The 27,577-nt window shown below is 57.6% G+C and overlaps 9 protein-coding genes across 9 annotated transcripts; 2 read left to right on the forward strand and 7 right to left on the reverse strand.

Moving 5' to 3' along the window:
* Positions 1-189: 189 nt before the first annotated feature.
* Positions 190-2,499, reverse strand: SPSK_00236 (exocyst complex component Sec6; the record flags this gene model as incomplete). Its single annotated transcript, XM_016727214.1, has 1 exon — positions 190-2,499. The coding sequence occupies one exon, from the start codon at positions 2,497-2,499 to the stop codon at positions 190-192; it is 2,310 nt and encodes a 769-aa protein (XP_016586676.1).
* Positions 2,500-3,107: 608 nt separating this feature from the next.
* SPSK_00257 (glutathione reductase (NADPH)) lies at positions 3,108-4,814 on the reverse strand (the record flags this gene model as incomplete). The annotated part of the gene is made up of 1 exon (XM_016727233.1): positions 3,108-4,814. The coding sequence occupies one exon, from the start codon at positions 4,812-4,814 to the stop codon at positions 3,108-3,110; it is 1,707 nt and encodes a 568-aa protein (XP_016586677.1).
* Positions 4,815-5,945: 1,131 nt separating this feature from the next.
* Positions 5,946-7,205, forward strand: SPSK_00288 (uncharacterized protein; the record flags this gene model as incomplete). Its single annotated transcript, XM_016727262.1, has 1 exon — positions 5,946-7,205. One exon carries the CDS (start codon positions 5,946-5,948, stop codon positions 7,203-7,205), a length of 1,260 nt encoding a protein of 419 aa, XP_016586678.1.
* Positions 7,206-7,245: 40 nt separating this feature from the next.
* SPSK_00252 (recQ family helicase RecQ) lies at positions 7,246-9,020 on the reverse strand (the record flags this gene model as incomplete). Its single annotated transcript, XM_016727228.1, has 3 exons — positions 7,246-8,540; positions 8,675-8,795; positions 8,934-9,020. 3 exons carry the CDS (start codon positions 9,018-9,020, stop codon positions 7,246-7,248), a joined length of 1,503 nt encoding a protein of 500 aa, XP_016586679.1.
* A 2,826-nt stretch (positions 9,021-11,846) lies between these two features.
* On the forward strand, positions 11,847-15,364 carry SPSK_00215 (cell morphogenesis protein Sog2; the record flags this gene model as incomplete). The annotated part of the gene is made up of 3 exons (XM_016727193.1): positions 11,847-12,325; positions 12,461-12,572; positions 12,695-15,364. 3 exons carry the CDS (start codon positions 11,847-11,849, stop codon positions 15,362-15,364), a joined length of 3,261 nt encoding a protein of 1,086 aa, XP_016586680.1.
* Positions 15,365-16,280: 916 nt separating this feature from the next.
* Positions 16,281-17,927, reverse strand: SPSK_00261 (zinc metallopeptidase; the record flags this gene model as incomplete). Its single annotated transcript, XM_016727237.1, has 1 exon — positions 16,281-17,927. One exon carries the CDS (start codon positions 17,925-17,927, stop codon positions 16,281-16,283), a length of 1,647 nt encoding a protein of 548 aa, XP_016586681.1.
* Positions 17,928-18,783: 856 nt separating this feature from the next.
* Positions 18,784-21,959, reverse strand: SPSK_00220 (GTPase activating protein (Gyp5); the record flags this gene model as incomplete). The annotated part of the gene is made up of 2 exons (XM_016727198.1): positions 18,784-21,474; positions 21,876-21,959. 2 exons carry the CDS (start codon positions 21,957-21,959, stop codon positions 18,784-18,786), a joined length of 2,775 nt encoding a protein of 924 aa, XP_016586682.1.
* Positions 21,960-23,820: 1,861 nt separating this feature from the next.
* Positions 23,821-24,670, reverse strand: SPSK_00315 (small subunit ribosomal protein S8e; the record flags this gene model as incomplete). Its single annotated transcript, XM_016727289.1, has 2 exons — positions 23,821-24,365; positions 24,607-24,670. 2 exons carry the CDS (start codon positions 24,668-24,670, stop codon positions 23,821-23,823), a joined length of 609 nt encoding a protein of 202 aa, XP_016586683.1.
* Positions 24,671-25,353: 683 nt separating this feature from the next.
* Positions 25,354-27,363, reverse strand: SPSK_00244 (uncharacterized protein; the record flags this gene model as incomplete). The annotated part of the gene is made up of 1 exon (XM_016727221.1): positions 25,354-27,363. The coding sequence occupies one exon, from the start codon at positions 27,361-27,363 to the stop codon at positions 25,354-25,356; it is 2,010 nt and encodes a 669-aa protein (XP_016586684.1).
* Between the last annotated feature and the right edge of the window lie 214 nt (positions 27,364-27,577).

Genomic DNA, 27,577 nt, shown 5'->3' on the forward strand with positions numbered 1-27,577 from the left:
ACTCTATACATATTTGAATACATGAATACATATATGAATGCATCTGTTTGTGCGCAAGATGGAATCCCAAACGTGACATAGTATTCAGTCAAAATCAATATGAAAAGCAACGCTTCCGTGTCCATGTCCAGTATATAAGTACAGTTGGCCTTCGTGGCCTCGTTGCCCTGCGTCGTGCGGCCATCCCATCTACTTCACCTTGCTCATGATTGTCTCGGGGCCCCGCTCGACGTAGATCTGCGCCGCTTGTGCCTTGACAATGTTGAGCATGCTGCGCTCAAAGTCGTCGCGCGCGCGCAGCACGGCCTCCACCCAGCTGATCTGCAGGTCCCAGTAGGCCGTCTTGAAGGCAATAAAGGCCTCGGCGACGCCGTCCTTGCCGACGGTCAGCAGCGCCAGGAACTGCTCGGTGACGCGCCAGGTCTGCTTCAGGCTGCCGGCGGCCTCGGCGGTGGGCATGGAGTCGAAGAGCTCAAAGACGGCGGCGACGTCGGCAAAGATCTGGTCCTGGAAGGGGTCGGCGCGCTTGAGCTTGGCGCCCTTGTTGCGGACGGCGGAGAGGTAACGGACGAGCAGCTCGTCCGAAAAAATCTCGACAAAGACATCGACGAGCGAGTAGTGCAGGACCTGGCGGTAGTCGGTGACGTACTCGTCGACGGTGGCGACCATCTGCTTCATGCCCGTGGCGGCGCCGTACCAGCGCGGGGTGAAGAAGTCGGGCATGACCGCCTTGAAGTCGACCACGAAGATGAGCGACGCGAACTTGGTCATGCACCAGGTGCTCAGGTCGACGTAGCCGTCGCGCAGGGCGGCCACCTCGGCGTCGACGCGCTCCATGTACTGCGCCGACACGAGCGGCTCGATCTTGTCGCGGAAGCTGGTGAGGTAGGAGATGCGGCTGCCACCACCGGCTGCACCGGCTGCACCACCCGCACCCGCGGCGTCGTCGTCGCGGTCGTCAATGCTGGCAATCTGGTCGTTGGCCGACGCCACCAGCCAGTCCTGCAGGGCCTGGTAGCCCTCGAGCTCCGGCACGCGGCCGGCCTCGTAGCGCTGCGCCTCGTCGTCGAGCATCTTCTGGACGGCCTGCTGGCGCGTGCGCAGGCGCAAAAACATGGCGTCGACGACGCCCTCGACGACGTCGGTGCGCTGGGAGTTGGCGGCGACGTCAATCTGCTCGCGCAGCATGCGCCACAGGTCGACGAGGTTGCGCGTGCGGAAGTAGCCGTACTCGTCCTGGTCCAGGTTGGCGCCCTCGACGGCGGCGCGCTCGGCAAAGTCCTTGCGCTCCTGCTTGCCGATGCGTTCGATCCACTCGTCGAGGAACTTGATGATGAGCTGGCGGAACTCGCGCACGAGCTCGGCCTCGCGGTTGTCGAGCACGTGCGGCGCCAGCGCGGCGTCGTCCTGCGGGAAGCCGAGCTTGGCCATCTTCTTGTAGTACTTTTCGGGCCAGCTGATGATTTCGAGCGTGTGCGCGGAGCTCGTGTCCGGGTCGTCGACGAGGGCGACCAAGAAGTCGTGCATCATCCGGTGGTAGATTTGCGTGTACGTGCGCATAATGTTCCACTTCTTGGGCATCAGCGGCACCATGCCGAGGCGCACGGCGTTGAGGTCGTTGAAGTACCAGCGCAGCTCCTTTTCGAGGCGCGACGGATCGTCGAGGAAGGCCTCGCGCGTCTGCGCGAACTGGGCCTCGGCGTACGCCTCGATGGCCTGCAAAAACTTGCCCTTGTAGCCGCGCACCGTCTTGGCGCCGTCCGTGATGCCCTGGAAGCGCGAGGCAATCTCCTTGTGGTCGCGCATGGCGTCCTGCAGGGCCTGCACGCGCTGGTCGCTCTTCTCCTCGGCCTCAATGACCAGCGCAAAGCGCACGACCAGGTTGTTGTTCTCGGCCGTCACCAGCGTGATGAGGCTCGTGGCCACGAGCCCGACGTGCTCGTCGAACCAGTCGATGGCGCCGTCCAGGCGCTCAAAGTAGTCCTCGAGCGTCGACTGCAGGCTCGTGTCGTCGGCGCGCTGGATCTGCTCCATGGCGTCGTCGCGGATGTTGCGCAGCTGCGTCAGCTCGTAGTGGATGGGCAGCAGGTTGGGCATGTTCTCCTGGTCGGCGTCGTCGGCCCGCAGCATCTGCTCGACGACGCTGAGGCGGTCGTTGAAGGTCTCGAGGTTGCGCCGCATCGCCTCGACGGCGCCAAAGTTGCGGTGCGCCTGCGACACCTGGTTGATGGTCGCAAAGTCCTTGATCATGTTCTGGCTCTCCGAGCACAGCTTGTCGATCTGCATCATCTCGTCCTTGATCTGCTGCACCGCCTTCTGGCCGTCCGACAGCCCCGTCATGCCGCTCTGCGTCGTCTCCAGCTGGTCGCGCAGCCCCGCCCGCAGCTGGCTGTCGACGGCCGCCTTCTTCCGCGCAAAGTCGAGCTTGAGCGTTGCGATCTTGTCGAGGTCGTCGGGATGCCGCAGCAAGTCTGCGAGCTTCACGAGCGGTGCGTCCATGGTGGAGCTGACGCGGGTGGGGGGCGGAGGGCGAATGGAAGAGATTGTCGTTGTCGTCGCCGTCGTTTCGTCAAATCAGACCATCGCCAGCGAGGGCCGACCGGATGTGTGTCGTGCTTGTATTGTTTTTGTATGTTTGTATGTCGTCGTGGAAGAATGAAGCCAGAGGTCGACAGGTTGGCAGTCGCGATGGATGGCTGAAAGTGGAAACAGCGTGTCAACCACTAAGCTGCATGCTGTGTAATTGCATAGCGGGGCGCAAGACAACAGCGCCTCAGCAAGTGAGCTCCAATGTCAAAATAAAGCGTGTTCTGATTCTGAAAAAGAATTGTACGTTCTTAACTATTGTTATGAGTAATTAAGATGCAAATTGAAACCAAAATACCGATTGTGGTCGAGATGAGCCAACTCAACTTCATGTGATGTCCACTGGTAAGCTGCCAGCGAGTTATGTTCCGGAACATCCACTAATTATAGCGCTCGTTAGGCGTCTCAGCTCACATCTCACCTGTCAAGGTCGCATTGTATATCTCTTTTATATTTCTCTATTGCTGCTACTTTATGCTTCTCTTAGATTCATGCAACTCATCGTCCCTTCACAGCTCGCCCTATTTCAACGTCACCAGCTCCTCGGCGCTCGTCGGGTGGATGGCCACGACGTTGTCAAAGTCCTTCTTGGTGGCGCCCATCCGGATGGCCACACCAAAACCCTGCAGCATCTCGCCGCTGCCGAGGCCGGCAATGTGCAGGCCGACGACCTTCTCGTCCTTGCCGGTTGTGACCAGCTTGTAGGCTGTCGGGCGCTTCTCGTCGGGGTCCATCATGGCGTAGTACATGGCGGTAAAGTTGGTCTTGTAGACCTTGACGTTGTCCTTGCCAAACTTGTCAACGGCCTGGGGCTCCGTCAGGCCAATGGAGCCGACCTCGGGGTGCGCAAAGACGACGCTGGGAATGTTTGTGTAGTCCTGGTGCAGGGTGGCAAACTCCGGCCCGCCAAAGAGGCGGTGCGCGAGCTTGCGGCCGGCGGCGATGGCGACGGGGGTCAGCTCGACGGGGCCGGTGACGTCGCCGAGGGCGTAGATGTGCTCGGCAGTCGTGTTCTGGAACGCGTCGACCTTGATGAAGCCCTTGTCGGCCAGCTCGACGCCGTGCTCCTCGAGGCCAATGTCCTTGGTCAGCGGCGTGCGGCCAATGGCCCAGATCAGGTGGTCGACGTCCGCCAGCGTCTGGCCGTCGCCGTAGGTCAGCGTCAGCTTGCCCGTGGCGGCGTCCTTGTCGACGCGCGTCAGCTGCGTTTCGCGGTGCACGTGCACGCCGAGGTTCGCGTAGTTGTCCGTCACGGTCTCCTGGATGAGCGGGTCAAAGGTGCGCAGAAACGTCTTGCCGCGGATGAAGAGGTGCGTCTCGGTGCCCAGCGCGTTGAACATGCCGGCAAACTCGACGGCAATGTAGCCGGCGCCCACGATGGCGACCTTCTTGGGCTGCGTGGCAATCTCAAAGAAGCCGTCCGAGTTGGTGCCGTGCTCGGCGCCGGGGATCGCCGGCGGATCCGACGGGCGGCCGCCGACGGCCACCAGAATCTTCTTGGCGCGGATCGTCACCTCCTTGTGGCCGGCCTCGTCGGCCTCGTCGAGCGCCACCGTCACCTCGTTGCGGCCCGTCAGCCGCGCCCAGCCACGCACGTACTCGACCTTGTCGTTGCCGAGGTTGCGCTCGTAGATGCCGTTGAGGCGCTTGACGTAGGCGTCGCGCTTGGCCTTGAACGTCGGCCAGTCAAAGGGCTTGGTCTCGGCGACGGAAAACCCGTACGCCTTGGCCTCGTGCAGCGCCTCGGCAATGGCGGCCGCATTGAACGTCACCTTCTTGGGCACGCAGCCGACGTTGACGCACGTGCCGCCGAGGCGGGCGCCCTCGATGACGGTGGCCTTGACGCCAAACTTGCTGCTGGCCATGCGCGCCGACGCGAGGCCGCCGCTGCCGCCGCCAATGACCAGGTAGTCGGTCTCCTTGGAGATGGGCGCCATGGTGCGGGCAGACGAGGAGAGCTGCCGGGAGAGGGAGGCGAGGCGAGAGGACGGGGATGAGGGCAGAAGCGAGCGAGATGTTGAAGCTCGAGCCAGCGACGCAAAGGGCCGCATGCGGGTGGTCACGACAGTGGAGGGAGAAGGCGACGTGGACGAAAACGAAGCAAAAGGTCGCCGGCTGGTCGTAAACAATTGCTTTGCGCTGGTACTGGTGCTGGTGCTGGTGCTTATGCGGGTGCCCGAGGCGAACTTATAAAAGCGCTGCGCTGCACAAACGGACGCTGACGACATCTGCGATGGTGGGGTCGCCTTAGCTGGGCCTTTATACGTGCGAGCTCGTGTTGCGCCAGTTGGCGCTTGTATTTCTAATCTGGAAGGCGGGATCGAGCAAAACGACAGGCCGAAGCCAAATCGAAGGCCAAGGAAGCTACGCTCGTGGGCAATTGGCAAGCGAGGAAGGAACGGCCGAGGCCGTACTACTTGGAGCGCAGCCCTCAGTCAACTGATTTGGAATGAATCGTCCGTCTGCCGACGCCCTGTTGTTGTCAATGGCGGGTCAATTGGCGAGTGTGTACCAGAAATTTCAAATACGCAAAATGCCTACTCTTTGGTCGGCGCCGATGTTGGGGCGTCCGCTGTTCGCCGAACTCAACCGAATGGCTTTGTCATCTGGTCGATCCCGCTGTATTGAGTGCATTTTAGCTCTCGAACGGAAACGCCGAGACACTAACGTGCCTGTAAAAGCCTATCTGGGGGCTATTTGGAACCTTTCTAATGTGACGTCAAGTCGAAGTACAGCAGTGCAGTGTCGACGATACAACAACGTGAACATCACGAGGCCACTGCGTGGTATTTGGAATGGTCGATCTCGATAAACCGGCCGAGTCCTGTACCCATCGCGATCGTCGGTTGACAGTTGGACGGGATCTATCCAGAGGCCGATGCAGGAAACAACTGTGTTCTTCTATTATTTGAACCTGATTTAAAGAGCTTTATTAGAATATTTACTCTCTGATTCTATAACTGTGTTTATTTTGTTCCATATTTCGTAATTTGGTTGGTCATATTATACGATCTCTTTATCTCATTATTTGTGGATATTTTTATTTATTATTATAGTTTTTTTTTAAAAAAAAATATAACGAAAATACCATATTTGCACTCCAATTCAATAGCAAAATAAAAAGTCAATATAGAAGAGAATATTCATATGTTGTCATGTGCTTAGGCCGTGTTATTCATATCCTGTTGGTTTTTCGAACAAAAGTGAAGCACAATTCGGTGTTTGCTGGTCGCCCCGGATCTGCCTTCTGTCAAGGACTAGCTCGCCAACATGCAACTAACAAACCAACACCACATTAATTCCTACCTGGCTGCGACAAAGACCGCCATCGTTGCCTGCCACCCAACACGCCACAGCTCATGGCTTCGTTGAGCCGGGGCAGGAGGCCGATGCAGGCGCTGTTTCCGCCAATTTGCGCCTTTCGCGACGCGTCGTTGGCCGTGACGCGATGTTCGCGCATCGCTCCGCCACCGTCTGCAAGGCAATGCTTCGTAACGACAGCCAAGGCCAAGGAGAAGCGTGCTCCCACGAAGAAGGTCAAGCAGACCACAGAGCCACATGATGACACAGCCGCCCAAGACCCGCACCTGCCACCGCTCAGCCTGACGGCGCTCCGCGACCTGGCCGTTCTGTGCGGCCGCAACTCATCTGGAACACGCGCGGTCTTGCGCGCCGACCTGGAAGCCGCGATAAACGAAGCGATGCCGGCACAGAAAAGAGAGACAGCACCGCCGCAGCCCCGCCGCATCCTCTCCATTGACATGGGCGTGCGCAACCTCGCGTATTGTCTGCTGCATGTCGCGGCGCCGGTGCCCGGCCAAGACCACCGTGCCCGGCCCACGCTCGTGGCATGGGAGCGTCTGTCCCTGATTGGCGCTGGCGACAACACGGAAGCGGGAGACAGCACGACTGTCGTAAGTACCTCTGCCTTTTCGTCGCCCGTTCTCGCCGCTGCGGCCGCGCGCCTCGTGCGCGACCGGCTGCTGCCCTTGTCGCCGACGCACGTGCTCATTGAGCGTCAGCGGTTCCGGTCGGGCGGCGCGGCGGCCGTGCTCGAGTGGACGGTGCGGGTGAACTCGCTGGAGGCGATGCTGCACGGCATCTTTGCGTACCGGCAGCTGGGGCGGCGGTCGACGGCTGAAAACACGGTCCAGGCTGTGCAGGCCGTCAGCCCACAGCGAGCATCGCGGTTTCTCTTACAGGGCGGCATGGGCGGCAGCAGCGTCTCGCCGCCGCCACCATCCACGAGAAAGACCAAGGAAAAAGACATCAAGGATGTCAAGGAAGCCTTCGTGGCGGGCTTACTCCGCACACCAGGTCCTACTCTCGCATACGACGAGAGCATTGGTGGCATGGTAGATGCGTACCTTGTACGGTGGGATGCAAAGCAGAGTCGTGGTCGTGGCCGATCCAAAGACGCGACGAACAAGGCGGAAGACGACACACCAAAGTCCCCCCCTACGCTTACGTCTACCAAACAACCAGCACTCAGCAAGATTGACGACCTGGCCGACTGCGTGGCCCAAGGACTCATCTGGCTCGAGTGGGAGGCCAACAAGACCACTCTCCGAGAAAAGGGAGCGGAGGCGTTGCTGGCTGTGAAGCAACTGGCAGGATGACAAGGAGCACCTTGTAACATTGCGACACCACGCCAAACGTTCAACCGTCAATGTCGTCGCATTCGTCTACCTGGCTAAACACTGCGCCCGACGCCCACGCCTCCTCGCCCAGCTGCTTTCTCTTTTGCGCCTTGAGAGCCTTGGCATCGGTATGCCAGTCGCAGGCATAACGGCATGCCGCCCCATGCGCAAAACCAAAGTACGCACACACGGCTGCATGGCGGCACCCGTCCGTATCCTCGCAGTACTCGACCAACCGCTTCAAGCTCGCTCGCCGGGCGGCGTGGTGCTTGCTGGCCATCGCTCGTGTGTTGCTTCGAGCCACAAAACTGGAGATGCGCTCGCCGTCGCCCCGGCTGTAGTAGAGGATGCAGCTGGCCGGCAGGCCGTCGCGCCCAGCACGCCCAATCTCCTGGCAGTAGCCCTCAAACGACTTGGAGAGTCGCCAGTGCACAACAAAGCGAACCGTCAGCTTGTCGACGCCCATCCCGAACGCCGTTGTCGCGACAATGACCGCCCAGTCCGGGTCGTCGCTCAGCCAGCGTGCCATTGTCTCTTCCTTGGCGTCCCGCGACAGCTGTGCATGAAACGGCCGGGCCCCGATGCCTTCGCTTTGCAGAGCCGTCGCGAGCAGCTCGCATTCGTTTCTGGACAACGTGTAAATGATGCCAGATACGACCACGGTGGCCGGCGGCTCTCTGGCTGTGCTTGCCGCGCGCACAAGCAGCCGGCCTCGTTTTCGCCTTTGATGCCGCGCCAGCTCGTTCTTTTGCGCGTCCTTGTACCACGTGGCAAAGTCTGCGAACCGATGTTGGTCGCCATCGTCATTGCTGGCGAGGAACCGCACGGCCAAGTGCAGATTGGGTCGAAACGGCGACAGGCGGAACATTTTCAAGCGCGGGCCCTGCGGTGCATCGCGCCGGGCAAGACGGACCGTGTCGAGAATGTCCCGCAGGACTGGCTCGTTGGCCGTCGCCGTCAGGCACATGATGGGCACGTTGGGAAAGGATGCGCGGAACCAGCCCAGCTGCGCAAAATCGCGCCGGAAGTCGTGGCCCCATTCCGAAATGCAGTGTGCCTCGTCAATCACCACACGGGCCAGCTCACACTGCCGGTGCACGAGCTGCATATGCCGGCGGAACCGGCTGCTGGAGCACAGCTCGGGCGTGACGTACAGCAGGCGTGTGCGTGGGTGTGCCGAGCCCAGGTCGCGGTAGATGTCGGCCTTGTCCGCGGGCGGGGTGCAGCCGTTGAGTGTGCGTGCATCGATCCGCGCAGCATGAAGAGCCTCCACCTGGTTGATCTGCCAGCAGTGGTTTGCTTGTGTTAGTGGTCCTGTTGCCACGGCACGATACCACCAGTAAACACAAATGATGAAGATGCAACGCACCATTAAACTCAATAATGGTGCGACGACAATGGTGACTTGTCAGGGCAATGTCAGTATGCCGGTATCCACGATGACCCACCGGCCGTCCCCATCTCACCTCCGCTGTTAATCACGGCCGGCAGCTGGAAACAGAGGCTTTTGCCGAAGCCGGTTGCCGCTTGTACGACCACATCGTATCCTTCGAGGGCGGCAACAATGATCTAGCGCTGCGGCGGGCTAGCGTGGGCGTGTTAGTTGGTAGCCGTTGTACGACGACGATACGGACGGATACGGTCCGCCCGAGCGGCATGTCCATGGTAGCACATGCTACAAAGTAACAAAGTACCGGGTGGTCATACATACCGGAAGGACGTCTTGTTGAACTGGCGCCGCAGAGCAAAGTCAACATCGACAAACGGGCTGATGCGACGCAGTGGGGGTGACATGATCAGGAGGCAAGGGAGTCTGGAGCTTGGGTTGCAGGACGAGCCGGGGTTTGATGTTGGTTGGACGTGTCTCGCTGGTTCATGTTTCGCCGAGAACCCTGCTTGGGAATGTTTGACGTTTCTCCTCGTTTGTAGGGAGACAACTAAAATGTTTCGACTTTATTTTGATCTTGGGAGGAAACAGGGACGCACGATCACGCTGTTTCCTAATTTAGCAAGTTTCGATACCTGAGATGATCACTCGCGGATTTCACATGTTTATCGCATTGATCAGCCGGTTTCCTAATCTGGCAACTGCGTTCATCTATGGACACAGCCTTGCTTTCCCTTTTCTCTCCGAGTTGCTTTGCTTATGATACGAACAATCGAAAGAGGAAAGAGCAGCTGCTACAACTAAGAGCAAAAACAAGTTTGCGGGATGGTGCTTTGTCCGTTGGCAGCCAGCCGCTCCTGCGCATTGTGACCTGCATTCGGAATATTCTGAAACCGGAAACCGCATCCGTGACAGACGTGGCTGCCTTACCTTCATGGCTGCTCTTTTTCAACAGCGACGCTCGCGTGCATACATTTTGGATGGCGGTATTGATTTTGGTGACGAGGTCGTCGTCAACGCAATTGTTCAATATCCCAACCCCGGATGCAGCCGTTATCGCCACGGCCAAGCGAGAGGCAAAGTCAACAAGCGAAAGACGAAGCGAAAGAGCTTGCAAATTACTCCAATCCGTTGTCCGTTGCGCGGGATTGTTTCACGCACACTGTAGCGAAACCCGGCGGGGCCGCAGTGTCGCATTTTCGCATACAACAAAGGAAGCCTGGTCCCCGCCCACCCACGCGTTTTGTGGCCTGGGGACGTCGATACGACGAGGAAACGTGCGCCGTGCCAAACAAAACAGCATCACTCAAATCTACGATGTACGACGTAAACAGCCAGTGGCCGAGCCAGCCTTGTTCACACAACCCTCAGTGTGTTCGTTCGCTCCTTCTCCGTTTAGATAATAGGCCGACAGCGCCTCTTTCCCTCACCATGTCCTTACCTTGCATGAATCACGTTTACCTCCAGGAAGGAGCGGAGGAGAGTTTGCATCCACAGCGTGCTAGTCACAGGGGCACGTCCACGCAGAGTGTGTGTGCCACATCGGGCCACTCTAAAGTTTCACGTTTCAGAAAACGCTCCGCGCTGCAGCACGAGAGCCCCGCCTTTTCTTCACCTGCTGAGCGCTCACTTTAACCACATTCCCAGACACCCACAGCCACACACCTTCACACCACTTCGAATGCCCCCAACACTGACTACGAAGTAATACCGCGTAATACGGCGTGATACAGGGCGTGTAGAGGCTGCAGGCCAGCGGCGCGGCGCGATTGTACCTGCAGGACACTAGAAGGATACACTGTATGTCGTACTTACTCCTTATAATGCAGGCTCTACGGAGCCCGGAAAGGCCCCCAAGAGACGCCAAGACGTGAAAACACAATGGAGAAAACTGGGGAAGGAGCTTCCGTCAGGTTCGCACTGCTATTGCACCAAGCACGAGCGCGTCGACTCCTGTCCGTCCTGCCCTGTCCTGTCCTTCGTGCCTTCCCAGCGTTATGGGCCAGAACGTGCACTAGCGCGAAAATCGTCCCCCTAAACAGCCCAATGCAGTGTCCTGCAAGCTCTGCCGCATGTCCACTCGCTGTTGGGCCCGTTTGTCCCCCTGTCTCTTGTCTCTCAGCCTACCCATCAACTCCTTTTTTCTCCACCCCGCCCCTTTCCAGGGGCATTTTTTGCGGTTGGGAGCACGCTACCCAAACGTCGCCTGCCTGCCGTTTTGGTCGCATTTTCTCTTTCCACTCTGGCGTTCCTTCCTTTCGAGCCTTTGCGCTGGCCCCATTTGCGACAGTTTGTTGGTGTACATTCGTATTCTGTCATAAGCGAACTCGCTCCTTCTGCACTAGACGTTTTCTACGTGCTCTCTCAAACGGTCGCCGTTGCTTTACTTGGCTGACACGCGCTGGCTCTGCTCTTTCTACACTCTGATACCTTTCCTGCCCCTTCCACCCAGGCCGCCTCGCTCCTGCCGGTAAATCTGCAGCGGTCTGGTTTATTGCCATTGCGCCTTCTGTCCTTTCTTCCAGCAGCACACTTTCCTTCCCGGATCAGGCTTTGCTGTTTGGCAGTGGTGCTCTCTTAATATCCGTCCCTTGTTCGTCTGTTGTTGGTGTCTTCCGCCTCGTTCTACAGCCTACATTCTGCACTTTAACCCTTTCCCCTTTGTTCCTCATTTTCTCTTTTCGGATCGCCCATCGCTGCGTTTCTCCTCTTGCATCACTCTCATTCTCCCTCATTCTCCCCTCCCCTACGCCATCCCACTCACCGCCCGACTATCGACAAAAAACATCCACTCGCATGCGTCTCTTAGTCCAGCTTTTGTCGCGAATGGGCCTCATTAGTCGCCTGCAGGCTTAGACAAGCCTCTTCTCGTCTTCTCGCTGCCCTTTGCCTTTGAACACAGCCAGGCGATTGAACGGGACGCCAGATCGCCGTTCAGCACCAGACCAGGTGCAGCAGTCTGTCTGGTATTGGCTGCATCTACGAAATAGGGGCATAGTCATCATCGAAGAGTCCCCCTTTGAGAAGGACGAGCTACGTATCTTCGGTCACTTTGTTCTGCGCTTACAATCGCCGACCTTCTCATCGATATTCCCCCCAAATACGAACGTCCGACCTCGTGCTTTCGACGACTTGCCGACCGACGAGCTGCAGCTTTCCGCACAGCTGTCCTCCTAGGTTCGACCGCCTTACCCGTCATCCCCCGCCTGCTCTCTTCGACAACATACGCAGCCATGGACCGGCCAGATCGCTCTGACCGGCCAGGGCTTCCTCTCGGCGCTGGCACACAATCAACCGGTCGCGGACTACCCGAAAACCCAGCACAGAACCGCCGGTTGCCCGGCTCCAGCGGCAGCAACATCCCGATCCCCCCCCTACCAGCCAATATTGCCGCCGCCGCTGGAGGCAATGTCAACCTTGCGAGCATCCCGATACCACCACCGCCGCCGCCACCACCGCCGCCACCGCCGACAATGCCATCCGCACGCGGTGCTGGCTCGCTGACTGCATCCGCACCGATCGCCGCGAGCCAGGTCATCGCACTGGCACGCGAGGCGATGAAGGACGCATTGCGGCATACCGATCAGCAGGCAGGTGACAGCGCCGACATCAACAATGAGCTCAAGCCGGGTCTCACCATCGACTTAAGCCGCAAGAATATACAGCGGCTGCCTGACGAGGTCGTCGACATCATCATGAACAAGCTGGAACGGTAAGCTGGGACTTATACTTGGTGTGACCGCCACACCAGCGGATCACACCACCATGATCGTTCGAGACGACCTGGCCACGAGTAAACGGACATTGTATGTTGGACTGTTAAACTAAACTGACCCTTATTCTGCAGGCTCGCGTTGTCTCACAACAAACTGACGGGTTTCCCTGCACGGTTCGCCGAGTGCTCTTCGCTGCGGTATCTCAATGTTCGCAATAACGACATTCGGGAGTTTCCACTACCTGTGAGTACCCTGCCGCGTCTCCTCTGCCCCCTCTCTATCCTCTCATGCTCCTTGTGCTTCTTATGCTTCCTCGCCTCGATCGTACCTCTCTCTGCATGCAGTGGCTAATGCCGTGCCCACAGCTGTGCGACCTCCGATCCCTCGAAATTCTCGATTTGGGCCGCAATAAGCTCCGCGTCCTACCGCCCGAAATTATCAAATTGACCTCGCTCAAGGTCTTTGCTGTCCAGAAAAATCGCATTGAGGAACTGCCCCTGTGCCTAGCCGACATGGCGTCGCTGCAGATGCTCAAGCTCGACGGTAACCCCATTCGCTTCCCGCCCCCCGAAGTGTTTCAAGTCCAGGCCAGCAGCCCGCCCAATGAAGGCTACCTCAAGGAGAGTGAGGTCACCGAGGTCACCGTTACCTCCCACGTGAAGAAGTTCTTGAAGCAGGCCATGCTCAATGGGCGTTCCGAAGCTGCTGCCACAGCTGTCTCTTATGTCACGAGCACCGCCCAGGCAAATGGACCAGCCTCCGGTCCTTCGTCCAGTGGAGGATCTGGCAACGGCACCACACCTAACGGTGGCTCATATTCTATGGGCGGTTTGTCGGATACGCCGACGGACGACTCGTCCGACCCGCTTGACCCGCCCCGCCTTCTCCCAGCCAAGCGTGTCACAAGTGGACGGTTCCCAATCAAGGTCAATGGCGCCGAAGTTGGCGACCTTCGCTCACCCAACATGGCTCGACCGCCGCCCATCCCGACGCGCTCGCATTACCGGGGACTGTCTCAGCAGAACACGGCTGTTCGACGCCCTGGTGTCATGCCGTTAACGATTGGAAGCGTAAATGAACGTGTTCGCAGCAACAGCGAAACGACCTTGCTTCCGGCACCTCGTGGCGATCGGTCTGGTAGCGAGCGTCCGGGTGAACGGTCCCGGCGGATGGGCATCGTATCAAAGAAGGCCCAAGAGCTAGGCACACTCGACGAGACGGAAGCCAACAACCGCTTTAGTCACTACCGCGGTCTTAGCCATGGATCTGCCATGACAGGCAACCCTGTAAGTACCGCGGCTGCCATTTCTGACACAAAGAGCCCGGCAAGCCCCATGTCAGAAATTGCCATGCAACGTCCGATCTATGTCCGCCGTCTCTCCATTCTTCCGGAGCGGCGCCGGGAGTCCAAGTTCTGTGATCCCGTTGTGGAGGCTGCCAAAGGCGTGCTCTACTCGGTTTTCCAGATCCACCCCATGATCCAGATGCTTATGAGTCTCGCCAACGACGGAACAACGCGTCGGTCCAGCCTCGAGATTGTCGTGTACAACACAAACTCGCACGTGCAGCAGCTCGAGCGTGAGATCCAGCGCTACGAGCTTGCCGTTGATACAGGCGAGAACAATCTGGAAAATGAGATTGTGCATAGTGCATGCGTCACGCTTTTGCACGCCTACGACCACATCTGCTCGCTTTTGAAAGTCAATGTGGATTTGTTCCTCGACAATGGTGACCCCAGATACATGCGTACGCTGCTGTTGCAGCTGTACCACAGCGTCATGGAGCTTCGCGTTGCCTCGGCCGGCACCATCACGACGCAGGGATACCGCAAGTCAGCTTCCGGCCCGTCGTCCAGCCGTGCCTCACAATCCGAGAATGCGATTGCCGTGGGAGACACGATCAAGCCTCTCATGCCGCCACCGCTACCCCACTCCCGCGACACTTCGGTGATGTCTACGCCAACTGCAGAACGCCCGGGCCTCGCCACTGTGCGCGGAGTGCGAGGCGGTAGCGTCTCACACAACCCGAGCAACTTACGCGTAGCAACCGACGTTCCGATGCCCGGTCTCGTACCCTTCATCAACGGCACCGGCCGAACTGCGACCATCACATCTGCCACGCCCCGGTCGGGCGAGTCCTTTGCGTCGACGAGCAGCCGCGGTGCACCGACAGCTGACTTCACGGAAGAAGACCGCATGTTCGAGAAGATCTACCTGGCGTTGCAAAAGTCCAGCGATGTCGCACTACGGCTACTTCCGGGCTTGAACAGCCAGTATGCGTCTTCGCTACGGGCCGCTATGACGCAGCGAGCCCCCGAACAGGTCACACGCGACTGGCGTATTCTCCTCGGCCGCTGTGCAACGGCCATTCAGCAGACTGAGACGCTCAAGAGCCGGTTGTCGAGCATCAAGTTGAAGGAGCCCGGCGTCCGTTGGCAGGATGCGTTCTGGAGCCTGTGTGTGAACTTCTTTGATGCGTGGTACAGCTTTGCCGATATGGTCCGCAACGACAAGACCGCCATCCAGCTTCCCGTCGACACCCGAGCGCGTCTTCGCCCACTGCACCAGTGCATCAAGGATACGACACGACTCATTCTGCGATCGCCTTGGGCTTACACTCTGAGGCAGTCGAACATGCTGGCCAACACGACCACCCCCCTGAGTGGAGGCAGTAGCGTCCTCAGCGGCGGTGCCGATGGAAAACCGGGCGTCCAGCTACCCATGACGCCGCAAAGTGCCGCTCTCGGCCCTGCCGTGCAGGCAACTGTCCCGTCCACACCTCAGAGTGCGTCCTTTAACAAGGTCTTCTCCGGCAACCTCTTTGAACGAGCCGATACCCTCATTTCCTCTGGAGGCATCTCCATGTCGCGAACGGGCACATTTTCATCTACGTCCGGCTCGTCGGGGCTCAACTCCATCAATAGTACTCTGTCAGGCCATCCCGACGGCAGCATGACTCCGTCCTCCATGCTCAGCCCTGGTCCTCTCGGACCTCTACCTTTCCGCCTTAACAACGGCAACAAAGTTGCTTTTTAAAGCGAGCAGCTTGTCGACTTTCTGGCCCTTGTGCTGTCTCAGCTCTCATTCCTCTCCCGCACAACGAAGTCAAACTCTGTCTTTTGGCTTATCATCTCATATTTTTGGAACTCCCCATGTATCTTGGATATTGGTTATCTGTCGATTGTCCTGATTTCTACGAGGTTTATAGGCCAGGTTCCTTAATGTCTTCTTGTGTTTTGTGTTCTTGGGGTTCACCTTTTTCTTTTATTTCCATCTGCGTCTTGCCTTTTCTCCGGCGCATATCTCACGCGGCACACGATGGTGCCAGCGCATACATTCATTTTCGCATAGCCAGGGCGTTGTTCATTCCTTTCTGCGTTCGGTCTGCATTTCTATTCTTTTTTCCTTTTCTTCATTTTCTCTTTTCTCTTGTCTTGGGATTTTGTTTCACGTCTTGGACCGGGATCGGAAGCTACATTGGCACACAATTGTATTCAAAAGGGAAACACGCGGGAAGTTCAGGATCCAACATATTGTTGAATAGTTTTTAATTGCATCAAAAGATGGAGAATATGGAAGACATGGAGATATGATTTACAGCATATTATTGTACGCTTTTGCATCTATTATTTCGTTGTTTAATCAGACCTGGAAGGTAGATGGGGGAATGGTCTATCTGTTGCTTGTTTACCAACCACATATGACGTGTTTGTTTGCCATCAACCTGAGCGTATGTCGGTGACCTTGGACAGGATGTTTGAACGACAACTCGTGGCATGAACATGCTAAAGAAACTGTGCGAATCAATTGCGAACAGACGCTCTGTGGCCCGCTGCCTTATGCGGCTGAAAACGACCTGTCGATCTCCAACCACCACAGAATGTATGGATGCGCATTCGTTGCATTAACACGCTTGCACAGCCCCATGCGGGCATTCGGGAAATATACAAGGTCACACCACTTTTCGGAGCGAAACGTCGGGAGGGTCCCAGACGACATCCCGGAAGCCGAGCCGCGGCCGCGACAGGATGCGATGGAGCACCGCTGCTGCGGTCGCCGACAGCCCCGTTGCCTGTGGCGAAAACGGTATATACCGCGGATTGGCAATGGCCAGGGCCGGGCCGATGCGCTTGCCCAGCCAGTCGTTCGGATGTCGGCTGCACGTCTCCCAATCCACCAGTGTGTCGCCCGCCTCCATGCCGATGGCCGCGCGTGCGCGCCAGCTGACCGCGCCGTAGAGCAGGTGCGCGTCCGGACCGGTGCCGGCGTGGTAGAGCCCGACGCCCCAGCAGGCCAGCTGCAGCGGGTCGCCTGTGCCGTGCGGCGTGAAGGCGTTGCCCACGTTGTTGACGCCGAGGCAGGCCTGCAAGCCGTAGTCGCGGATCAGGGCCGGGATGGGAAGCGTGCCGCGGGGGAGGGTGTGCCGCGCAGTCGACGCTGCTGCGGCCGGCCCGGGCGGCGGCCGGCCCATCATGTAGAGGTCGCTCGTGGGCAGGCCGACAAAATGGACAGGCAGTTGGTAGTCCCGGATGATGGTGGCCAGTCGTGTGAGCTGCGCCGGCGACAGACAGGTGAGCTGTGTCATGTGGCCGACAACGACCGTTCGCGTCGTCGTTTGCGTCTTGCCGCCACGTCCCGCGGTTCTTGTGTGTCGCGCCCTCTCTGTCCACTTGTGTCGAATGAGGGCCTCGAGCAAGGCAAAAATAAGGGGCTCGTTGGCGGCGTCCTCGCGGCTGCCGTCGCCTGTGTACGCCTTCAGGTTGTAGTCCAAGTGCAGGTCCAGATGCAGGCCGTACTGCAGCGCTGTGGTGACGGCCCAGTCGATGTTTTGCAGCGACAGGGCGCGCGTTGCCTCGACATAGGGCGTGGCACCCAGGACGGCAATCGTCTGCATCGGTTGTGACGGTGTCGACGCTGTCGACGCCGAAGACGCTAAAGACGCTAAAGACGCTGCACCGTCCCTGTGGTCGGCTGCGAGGACATCCTCGATGGCCGCCCGGTTCGCCGCGCCCGCCGCGCCCGTGAAGAGCACCTCTTGTGCAAACGCGCACACCTGCACCGCGAGTTGGCCCCGGAACAGCTGCTGCAGATCTCGCGCCACGGCCACGGCTACCGTACCGCGGCCGGCCGCTTGCGCATCCACCTCGACAAAGACACGCGCATCGGTCACGCCCTGTGCAAAGCTTGTGGCCAGCAGCTGCAGCCCGCGACGGCGCAGGTCGGCGGCTGTAAAGCGTGTCTTGGCCACGCGTGTAGTCTCGAGTGCTTCGGCAAACGAGCCCGTCTGCGGGAGGAGGTCGGAGTAATCGGCGTAGCCGGGGTGGTCGACACCGTCGGAGTCGTTGTCATCGGCGCCACAGCAGCCCGAGGTCAATAAATAGGCCTTGTCGAGATGCAGATGCGGGTGGCAGAGTGTTGGCAACAGAAGGTGGCTGGCGACGGTGTCTTTGGTGACATCTGTATTGGTCGCATCCGCCGGGCGACTTGCCGGCTCAATCGATTCGACAACACCGTCAACAAGGTCGATGTCCCATAGTCTCGACGACAACGGCTCGGGACTGCCGTCTGGCTGTGGAAATAGGACGTTATGGATCTTCATCTTGCATTCGTGTAGCAAGAAACTACATTTTGCCAGATGGTTTCTCGCTGGCCGTCGGAGCCACCCGATCGTGTGTGTGAGGTGTTATCGAGACCCTGTGCTCAGCAGCCAAGATAACGGATGTGGGGAAAGTGAGGAGTTGCCCCTTTCATCTTCGAAACAAAAATAGACCAAAAAGACCAACTCTGTAGTGCCAATATCATGTATTCGTTTCGGTCTGAGCTGAATTTGTGATTTGGTACACCTTTCAGAAATGGGGTTCATGCCAACGTTGTCTTCAATTCCCGTTATTTCTTCTTCCTCTGTGATACAAGTACAAAAAGAAAAACATAACAGTCGTGTCTCCGTCACAAACGACGATAAGAAAAACACCGCGAGGAAAACGAAGAGAGAAGAGAAAATGCAGAAAAAGACCGAAAAAACAAAAGGCCCCGAAAATGACGGTTAATACGCCCAAGAAACTGTCGACACCAAAAAATGCAAGGCAAGCAAGTACAATGGTTTCTTGTCATGAAGTGAATGCGTTGCCAGAACATGCAAACAAAGGCCCACCAACGTGACATTGAAGTGTAGAATAGACACAGAGAAAAAGAAGAAGAAAGGGAGGCCAATGTGTCAAACACGGGCAGTGCTGTTTGTATTTTGTTTGCTGCTACGGCGGTGGCGAGGCGATGCGTTCCAGTACCCGCAAAAGCCGTGTAAACGCCGGGTCCATGATAATGCAGAATGGAAGAAGAAGACGGACTGGACAACGTAGACGGTGGGAGGCGTGACAGGGTGTTGAATGATACTGTCGAACAGCAGTGTCGAGCAGCAGTGTCGAACAGCAGTGTCAAACAGAGAACGAAGCACGACCTTACGCAAACTGCCGCTTCAGATCTGACCACTTTCGCAACAACGTCTCATGTTGCGCGTTGACCTCGGCGTACTGCATCTTCGTCTGCACCAGCTGCTCCTCCAGCTCGGCCATCTCCTTCTCGACGCGCTGGTTCTCTTCGTGCACCTTGGAGTTGCGGTTCATGAGATCGTCGCGCTCGGCCTTCCATGCCTGCTCGAGCTCGTCGGGCTGCTGCTCAATCACCACCTTGAGCTCGCGCACCTGGCCCTTGAGGCTCTCGTTTTCGTCCCGCAGCTCTTCGTTCTCCACTTTGGTATGCACGAGCTCCGTCGCCAGCGCCGCCTGCTCGTGATCGACCGTCTGGATGCGTTCCTCCAGCCGGCGCACCTTGACAGTCAGACTGGCATTGGACGTGCGCAGGTTCTCGAGCTCGGCCTCGCGCTCCTTCTCGGCGCGCGTCTTCTCCTCCCACTCGGCCGTGTACGTCTTGATCAGCTCCGGGGTGAGTTTGACCTCGCACGCATCGCGCACAAACTGGTCCGCCCGGTACACCTCCTTGTCAAGGCTGGACGAGGAGCTGCCGAAGAAGCCGTTCTCGAGAATGCTGCCAGCGCTGGGGCTCGCATCAATGTACACGTCAAAGAGACGGTCCTTGAGGAACGTCGTCAACTGCGACATGTCCGACATGCCCAGGAGGGTTGTCGCATTCTTCTGCATTAGGACGATGCCAAACTTGAGGATGGCAGAGAGGCCCTCGGACAAAATCAGGTCGTAGATGCGGAGAACAAGCTGCAGAGGGAAGCGATAGGCAAAGAGCGTCAGGAACCACTGGGTGGCGTACAGGTGCGGAGAGATGCTTCGCCGGTGCAGGTGGCAGTACAGCGCCGGCTCCAGGTCCTCCAAGAGACGGTCAAAGAGGTAGAGGTGCATGTGGAGGCCTGGCATGTCCTGGATAAACAGGTCGCGCAGGTGGTACTGGTTCATGAGGCGGACCAGCAGACAAAACGCCTCCTCCTCGGGCATGTTGAAGAGGATGGGCATGATGAGGAAGTTCATGCCTTGGGCGTAGCCCACTGCCTCGTCAAACAGAGCATAGGCCTTGCAAACGCCAAAGAGGCCTTCCTGGAGCCCCTGGGCCGTGGCAAATTTGGAGTAGCTCGTGCGTGCACCAAGGTCCCGGCGAATCGCCTTTTCGAGCTTCTGCAGAGCCGCCGCGTCGTCCTTTTCCTTCTTCTTACGTTGAGCCACGACGCTGGCACTCTCCTTTTCCGCCACAATAGATGCCGTAGTAGCGCTACCACTGGCGGCGCCGTTGCTGGCGCTCGTGGCCGACACGGAGTCACCGGAGTGAATCGACGATGCAGCAGACGACGTGGTGTCCTTTGCTGGTGCAGGTGTGCTGTTCTGGCGCTCCTTCTCACGCTCAGTGCCGCGTGCAAGCATGTCCTGGTAGACAGCCTCCAGCTCGCCGTTCTTGCTCTGGGCAAGAACCTGCCAAACGACACCACGGATCGCGTTTGGGATACCGGTGGCAATGGCCTTGTTGAGCTCTTCTGCACTTGAGCGTGCGACCGCGGCAGGGCCTTCGTAGATGACGGCTTGCCACAGATCCCAGTCCACAGCAACGTCGCCGTTGCTGGACGGGCCGGCTGTGGCGCCAGACACCGTCCCTGGAGCTAGGCTCGGATTGGGGCTGGCTGGCATGGGCGATGCGGGAACGTGCTCGTCGCCGGATGACGACACGGGAATGCCGAGGCCGACAGCGCCCAGTTTTGGCGAGCCGGCACTTTCTGCAGAAGCCGTGTTTGCGGTCCGTTCCTCTTCGGAAGATGTTCCAGCACCACCGGCGCCCGCTTCTTCTCTTTGCCGGATCATCTTGAACCGATCTTTTAAACTGCTGCGCCCTGACCCCCGGCGGGGATCGGACTCCTCCTCCAGCTTGCTGAGCATCATTTCGGGATTGCTCGTAAGGGTGGCCACAGAGCTAGCCGTATTCCTCCGCGGGGACACAGAGGGCGGCGACACTTGGGAGAGAGGCGGTGAGATAACGGGTGCGTCCTTGCTGGTGTTTCGCGACAGCCACGAAAAGGGACTGGTCAGTTTCCGGGTCGCGGCTGGGGGCGGGGCGCCGACCGGGGGGATGGAGGGAGAGATTGGAGGCGGTTTGGAGGCTGTCTCGCTGGAATTGGATGGAGACCACGGGATGGAGGGAATGACGCTTGTGAAGCTGCTAAGAGACAGCGTCTTTGAGGAGAGGTCCTTTTCTGGCACAGCAGGAGGGGATTTGGTGGCAGTGTGGTCGTCGTCAAGATTGACATTATCAAGCTCTGCAGAGTTGTCGGCGTCAAGATCGGGGAGGGGCGATGACTTTCGTCGATTCCCGTTGGCCAGGCCGTTTGTTACGCTGTCAGCAGCAGGTGCGACGGCTGAAGGTGGCGAAGGAGCAGTGTCTTCTTCAGCCTCGACGGCCGCGTTTTCACTAGCCTTTGAAACACCACGTTCTTTGTCGTCTGCTGCGTTGTTGTCGTCTTCGCCGGGAGGTGGGTTCTGGCGGCCACGGATCTTTTGGAAGGCCTTCTCGAGCTCTGACTTGCCAGGATCCGCGCCTGGGGACGTGGACGATTTTGCGAGTCGTGAAGTGGAAAGAGACGTTTTGCGGTTGGTTAGGGAACGGACAGAAGACGTATCCTGGGCGTCTTCAAAGGTGTCCTGTGGGCAAGGCCGTGTACGACGTCAGCGATCAATACAAACAGAGGCTGGGCAGGACGTTGGATAAACGACGACGCTGCCCTATACAGAGAAGACGAAAAGCGAGATGGTGGCTTCGGCTGTCCCACAAGTTGTGCCAGCAACGCCACGTATGGAACACAGAATTCTTGAGCTCTTGTTCATGCAAACGCGTAGACAGGCCTGCCGGGCTATATGTGCACGATTTAATGCAGATCATGCTGCCGGCCACGTCGGATTGACGCTGGGGGTGGCGGAAACACAAAAAAAATGACAAGGAGAGAACGCAGGCAGACACGTAATGCCCCTGCAACAACAGCCACCACTCCACGATATGCCCGAAAACAGTTCAGAAGGAAAGGAACGAAGCAGTGTGACCTTACCGTCTCGTGGTCGGAGCTGTCAGGCGACGTATCAACCGAAGTCACCTCAACGGGCGACACCAGCTCGTCTTTGCGGTCCGACATGGCTGCCGTGGCGGAGGATAGAGGATGCGTGGTGTCGATCGGGGGAGGGGGACGGACGGGCGAGACGGGATTCAAATTCGACGATCTATGGCAGAACGTTGCAGTAGTAGTATGTTGACAATTGAGGGAGAGTAGCGAAAGGGCGAGAAACGGCGGAAATGGTCAAAAGGCGGTCGAACTGACGACAGACGGGAGAGGGCTGCGAAGGGAAAACGAATGTCGGCTGCAGCGAGACAGACTGGATGGGTGACTTATTTCACCAATACCGCTCTCGCACGCGGTCGGGAGAGGCAAAGATGTTGTGTGGGTAGAAAAGAGCGGCGTGAGCAACGGAGGAGGGGGAAGGAAAGCTGAAGCTTTTTGGCAACCTCAGAAAATCATCAAATAATAATAGTCGTTCGTTCCTGTTTCTCAAAATGGGGAAACGCGACACAGCCCTTCTTTCCTTTCTTGGGCCGTTGCTCCCACACCAAAATGAGATCCAGGTGCTCCTTCCCCTTGCTGTCAAAGGGACTACGCATGTGTCTTTTGCACAGCAGGACAGGCAAGTGCGACCCACCCATTTCAGGAGCAAGCGTCGCATTTTTGCGGGACCAGAAACAACGAAACAGCACTACCAGGTCGCCGCTTCCTAACTAAAGGGGTCAAAGAAAAGGCCAACAAACCACCGTCAGGAGAGGACGTTACAGCAGAGAAAACGGCGCACCGCCGTCCAGCGTTGGCATGCAAAGGACAAAGGAAGGAACGCCTTCTACTTTAAGAAGGCTTTCCAAGTGGAAGCTGCGACCAATGTACGAATGAGGAATACAAAGAGAAATACTACACGTGATTCATTCGGTGCTGTGTCTGTCTGCAGAGGAACAACGGATTTACTTTTCACACACGATATATCGATCCCATCGTAAATCAAGACCATGCACGACATCACACATTTGGACATGAAGATTTTAGATCTCAGATCCCAGAAGCACGGAGGGACACCTGAGTGCCAATCCAAACAGGTTTCCGTCCAATCTTGCCTTTTATTCATGGGCCTCAAGGTGGGCAGCATAAATTGCATCATATTGCCTCCGCAACATACGGCATCCACCAAAAGGGATGCCAATGGGAGTTTGCCTGTGGTCCTTTTCATTGCGCCTTTGTAGCCTATGCAATCAGGGGCCATGCGGTGTGCGCAAGCGTGGTTCCACCAAAGTCTATCCTATGCAAGCAAAGGATCAACCTCCTTTTAACAGGGGGGCGACTTTTTTTCATTTCTGTCAGCCGTCAGGCAGCCAACAAATACAGAATGGAAGACAAAGGGTAGGGGTAGTTGAAAGAAACCTGTTATTTGGAAATAGTTTTAACGTCACTGAAGCGCTGGACAGCTACGTCTACAGAGAGAGCGGCGCAAAACAAAAGAACGAGGACATCACAATCAAATCAGTCCAAGAACGACGTTTGTAGTTTGTGCAATTTTTTTTGGTTATTGCATTGCTCCAATGAGACGATACGGTATAAAGTAAAGAGGGCAATGGGCACAAGAAGACGAGGCGCCGCAGCGTCCGCAACAAAAGGCGCCGGCCGGAAATATTCCATCCGGTTGGGATGACCTCCTCTCGAGACGCCGTCGGTCGTCCTCCGTCACTCTTGTTCCGCTTGCATTGCTCAATGAGTTTTCGTGTGTCCGGACATGTTCGCTCTGGTCATAGTTCAACTGTGTGTGCAGATAACCAAAGGAATCCCATCCCCGTTCCCCCAAACGCCTGGGTTTGTCTCCTTTTTGTTGGGCCGTTGTCGTAGGTTCTTTTGCACCGCCGCACGCCATCGTTCCATATATCAACTCAAACGCAAAAAGCAAATCGGGCCGAGCGGGCCGAATTTACCGGTGCAGCTTGCGCTGGTAGAAGGCAAGCTCCTCACCCTCGAGGATGTAGCCGTCGCAGCGGCCAGACTGGCCGGGACGGCTGGAGACGACAGCGTACAGGCGACCGGCCTCGAACTGGCGCTCGAGGGCGTTGTCGACCTTGCCGGACGCGGCGAAGCGGGCAGCCTGCTTCTTCTCGACGGAGCTGGACTTCTTGGCGGGCTCCTCAACGGTGCCCTGCTTCTGCTGCCGCCGGCGGCCCAGAGGCTGGCCATAGTGGGCCTCGTACCACTGACGGAAGGGAGCGGCATCGATCTGGATGACGGCCGACTTGGTCAGGGTGTTGGTGCGGACCAGCTCGTTGTTGGACGGGTGGTAGGCGACACCGATGACACGGGTCTTGCGGGTGCAGCCCTCAGAGGCCCAGGCGAAGTTGCCGGAGTCGAGGCGCAGGGCGCGGTACTTGTGGTTGCCGCCACGGGTGCGGACGGTGTGAATGCGCTTGGCACCGATACGGGTGTTGGCGGGCTGACGGCCGGCCTCGAAAGCGCGCTTCTTCCCTATTGGCAAAGGTCAGAACGTATGTCCACGGTGAAATGAAGGGTAGCGGGGAGGGACGACGGCCGAGAAGAAACACGTCTCAGAAGAAATGTGCCTCTCCTCGTCGTCGCCTCTCCCCTCTTCTTTTCCCAAGTCCGATACGGGCTTTCGAAAGAAAGTATCACATCCTCGTCCAAACAACACTTGTATATTTGTTCTTCCATCGAAGTCTTCAACGGTATCAACGGGGGTTCGACGCACGGTAGTAGGCACGCTTCGCGCCGGAGGCGGAGCGCTTGTGGCGAGAGTCTCTGGAGATACCCATGGTGAATGTCTGTCGAGAAGGAAAACCAAGACGCAAAAGTTAGCAAAAACGTCTTGTGCGGATGTTGTCAGAGACAATTGCAAACAGACGGGGGCGAAGCACAAAAGACCAGGAAGGTATCGTCTTTCGTTCGATCGAGTCCTCGAGATCAATTGCGGCTTTCTGTATTCGACGTACCTTACGCCTGGTTGTCGATGGGCGGTGTTGTCGTGATGGTTGGGGTGGGAAAGAGAAGAGAGGAGCGACGTTGCAAGGCCGAAAATTAACTGACAAGAAACTTTTCCGTGCTGGACAGCGAAAATTGCGGATCCCTCACAAAAACTAGTGCGCACAAAACACATTCGATTTTTTTTGAGACGGGCGGGGCAAGAAACCTAGCGATGCAACTTGGTCATGTGATAGATTATGTAATTTCTGAAAACGGCGGATCCCATTTTGGTCCTTTACGATGAATTGTGCCAAGTATGAATGTATTCCGTATGTAAAGTTGTATTCCGTACAGTGGACTGTGCTAACAATATTCAGCCTTATAACCTCCACTGCGCGAGCGCAATGCATACCAGCATTGTCCAAAGTCGATTTTGGATTCGGCTCGGCTTGTCGTAGGAACATGGACGACCGCCCTCTAATTATTTTCACTTACGCCGTTTTGACCTTGAGCTCCGTTGTCACGCTTCGGATGTTTATATCAGCAACTTGTCGATGTTGGCGATTAGGTTTTGCAACTGGCCGTTGACGTCGGCAACCTCAATCTCGACTGACGGCTCATTGACTAGACCGACAATCTCATGAGGTGGAATCCAGTCCCATCTGTTTTGGATGTATATTTCTGGTTCGTAGTACTGACCGCCGTTGCCTTGGTTTCCGCCGCGCAAACTCGTGGTGCCAGACGGTACCGGGCCATGCGGCCATGGAAACCTGTGAGGACTGACTCGACCAGCACAACAAAACTCATCTGTGGTGGGCCACGGTGCAAAGTGCCACTCGGAATAGAACAGACCCTTGTCTGGTTCATACGGCACAAGCCTGTCGGAGAATGTTGTGTGCACCCCGAGCACTGTGGTTGATCCATCGGTTGGTTGGAAACTAGGCTGCATGGTCGAGGCCGCACCGAGACGTGCCTGTCCTTCGAGAACGTCTCTGCCACCGTGAAACTGCTTAGCGGATTTGGGCTGGGTGGGCTGAGATGCACGCCCTTGCACCGTCATTGCACCTTGCTGTTCTGTGTCCGCCTCCTGTTGCATCACAACAGCCTGCCATCTCTTCGCTTCTTGGTGGCACTTTTGGCGGTCGCGAAGCTCTTGGATAAGTTGTTCATACTCGACGTCCGTTTTGGGCAAGAAGGGAGAAGCGCCCCAGCCGTATCGTTGAGCATTATGGTGCAGTTCCGCAAACTTCATCGCGGCTAGGACCGGACCTGGCGAGTTGGGTGCGCGCTGCCCATGACTGCTAGGCGTCGTCCTGGCAGTGGCAGCTGCGCTTCTCGTTGGCGTGTTAGTCAACGGTCGGTGCCGTGTGGGTGTGATTCTGGGAGGCGTGCACCGTGCTCGCGCAGGTGCGTGGTTCGCGAGTACGTGTGTCGGGGCCCTGTATTGAAGATACTTTTGCTGCGTTGGAAACGGCTGCGTGCGCAGATGAGGCCTGAGAGTAGGCGTGACCTTGTGTGCAGACATATTTACGGGGCATTTGGGCCGACTCCCGCGGCCTCCGTCTGCGCTCATAAATACGGCATTTGCATCATGCCGGTTCACTAAAAGATCGTCTGAGGTACCGATGGTAAGATTCTCGTCTGCACTCTTCCCTAGAAGGCCGAGGCCGTCGCCCAGAGCATTGCCCAAGCCGTGGCATGACGGAGACGTATCGCGCGTCTCACAGTCGTCTGAAGTCGTGATACGCACAGCGAGCTCAGTGAATTCATCAGCTTGGGTAGTTTCAGCAGTCTTGGTGGCCTCCATCTCCAGGGTAGTGGTTTTACTCTCTTTGTCTGAATCATGGCCGTCGTCCATCTCACTATCGTTGCTGCTGCCGGTTGTGTTGCTGCTGCTGGCACCTGGTCGGACAATCGTGCCAGTGCTCGCCAAACTCGCACGAGGACTTCTGGGCTTCCGCAAGATGGGAAACGGCGGGGGCGGTGGGCGTCGATCTCCAATCCTAGCCACATCAGCGTAGCTAAGGGACGACAACCGCGGCGAGAGGGCGTTTGCCCGCGGAGCCCAGTCCAGAGCAGTGGGTGACAGCCGCGTCGGTTTCCCTGGCCGCGCCTGGCCGGTCGCAGCTTCGGTTGTGGGAGCCGCGCTTGGCGAGACGGCGCCCGTGGCTCCCGGCTCAGACAGGAGACGCCGTGCCAGCGATGTCGGCCGCGTGACTAGTGTCATTGGTCGGCCATCGATGACTGTGGCACGAGCAGCCGTCGTGCGTTTGCGGATGCCAAATACGACATCGTCAGCTTCCTTCTGACGCACTGCATCACCAAACGACGGCCAGTACTGTGGAAGCCGGGCACCACCAGACAGATCTGTGGCCAGCGACTTTGCAGGGCCAGCCACGCTGGGCCGAGAGGGCGTGGTAGCTTGTCGCCAAGACAGAAAGTGCGGGCTCGATTCGGCACTGCTGGCGGCTGAGCTTGTTGTCCTCTGGCCGCGCACCGATAGGAACCGGTTGGGCGTGTGGGCGCCTTTGTTTTGGTGATCCATGACGCCGGAAGTCATCGGCCAGTTATGTGGTCGATCTCATATTCGAAACCATCGCCGGTCTGACAAACTGGTCGCATGGACAGAGTGCGGCCCAAAGCCTGCAGCGCGGGCAAAGCCATCTTGACCTGGCGATGCGTTTGAGTTGTCTTGACGACTGTTGGGGCGTGAACAAAGGTGTCAGTGCAGTTGCATGGCCGTTGAGCAACCGCCATCT

This window comes from Sporothrix schenckii, assembly GCF_000961545.1.
Source record: "Sporothrix schenckii 1099-18 chromosome Unknown Cont45, whole genome shotgun sequence".
Lineage (NCBI taxonomy): Eukaryota > Fungi > Ascomycota > Sordariomycetes > Ophiostomatales > Ophiostomataceae > Sporothrix > Sporothrix schenckii.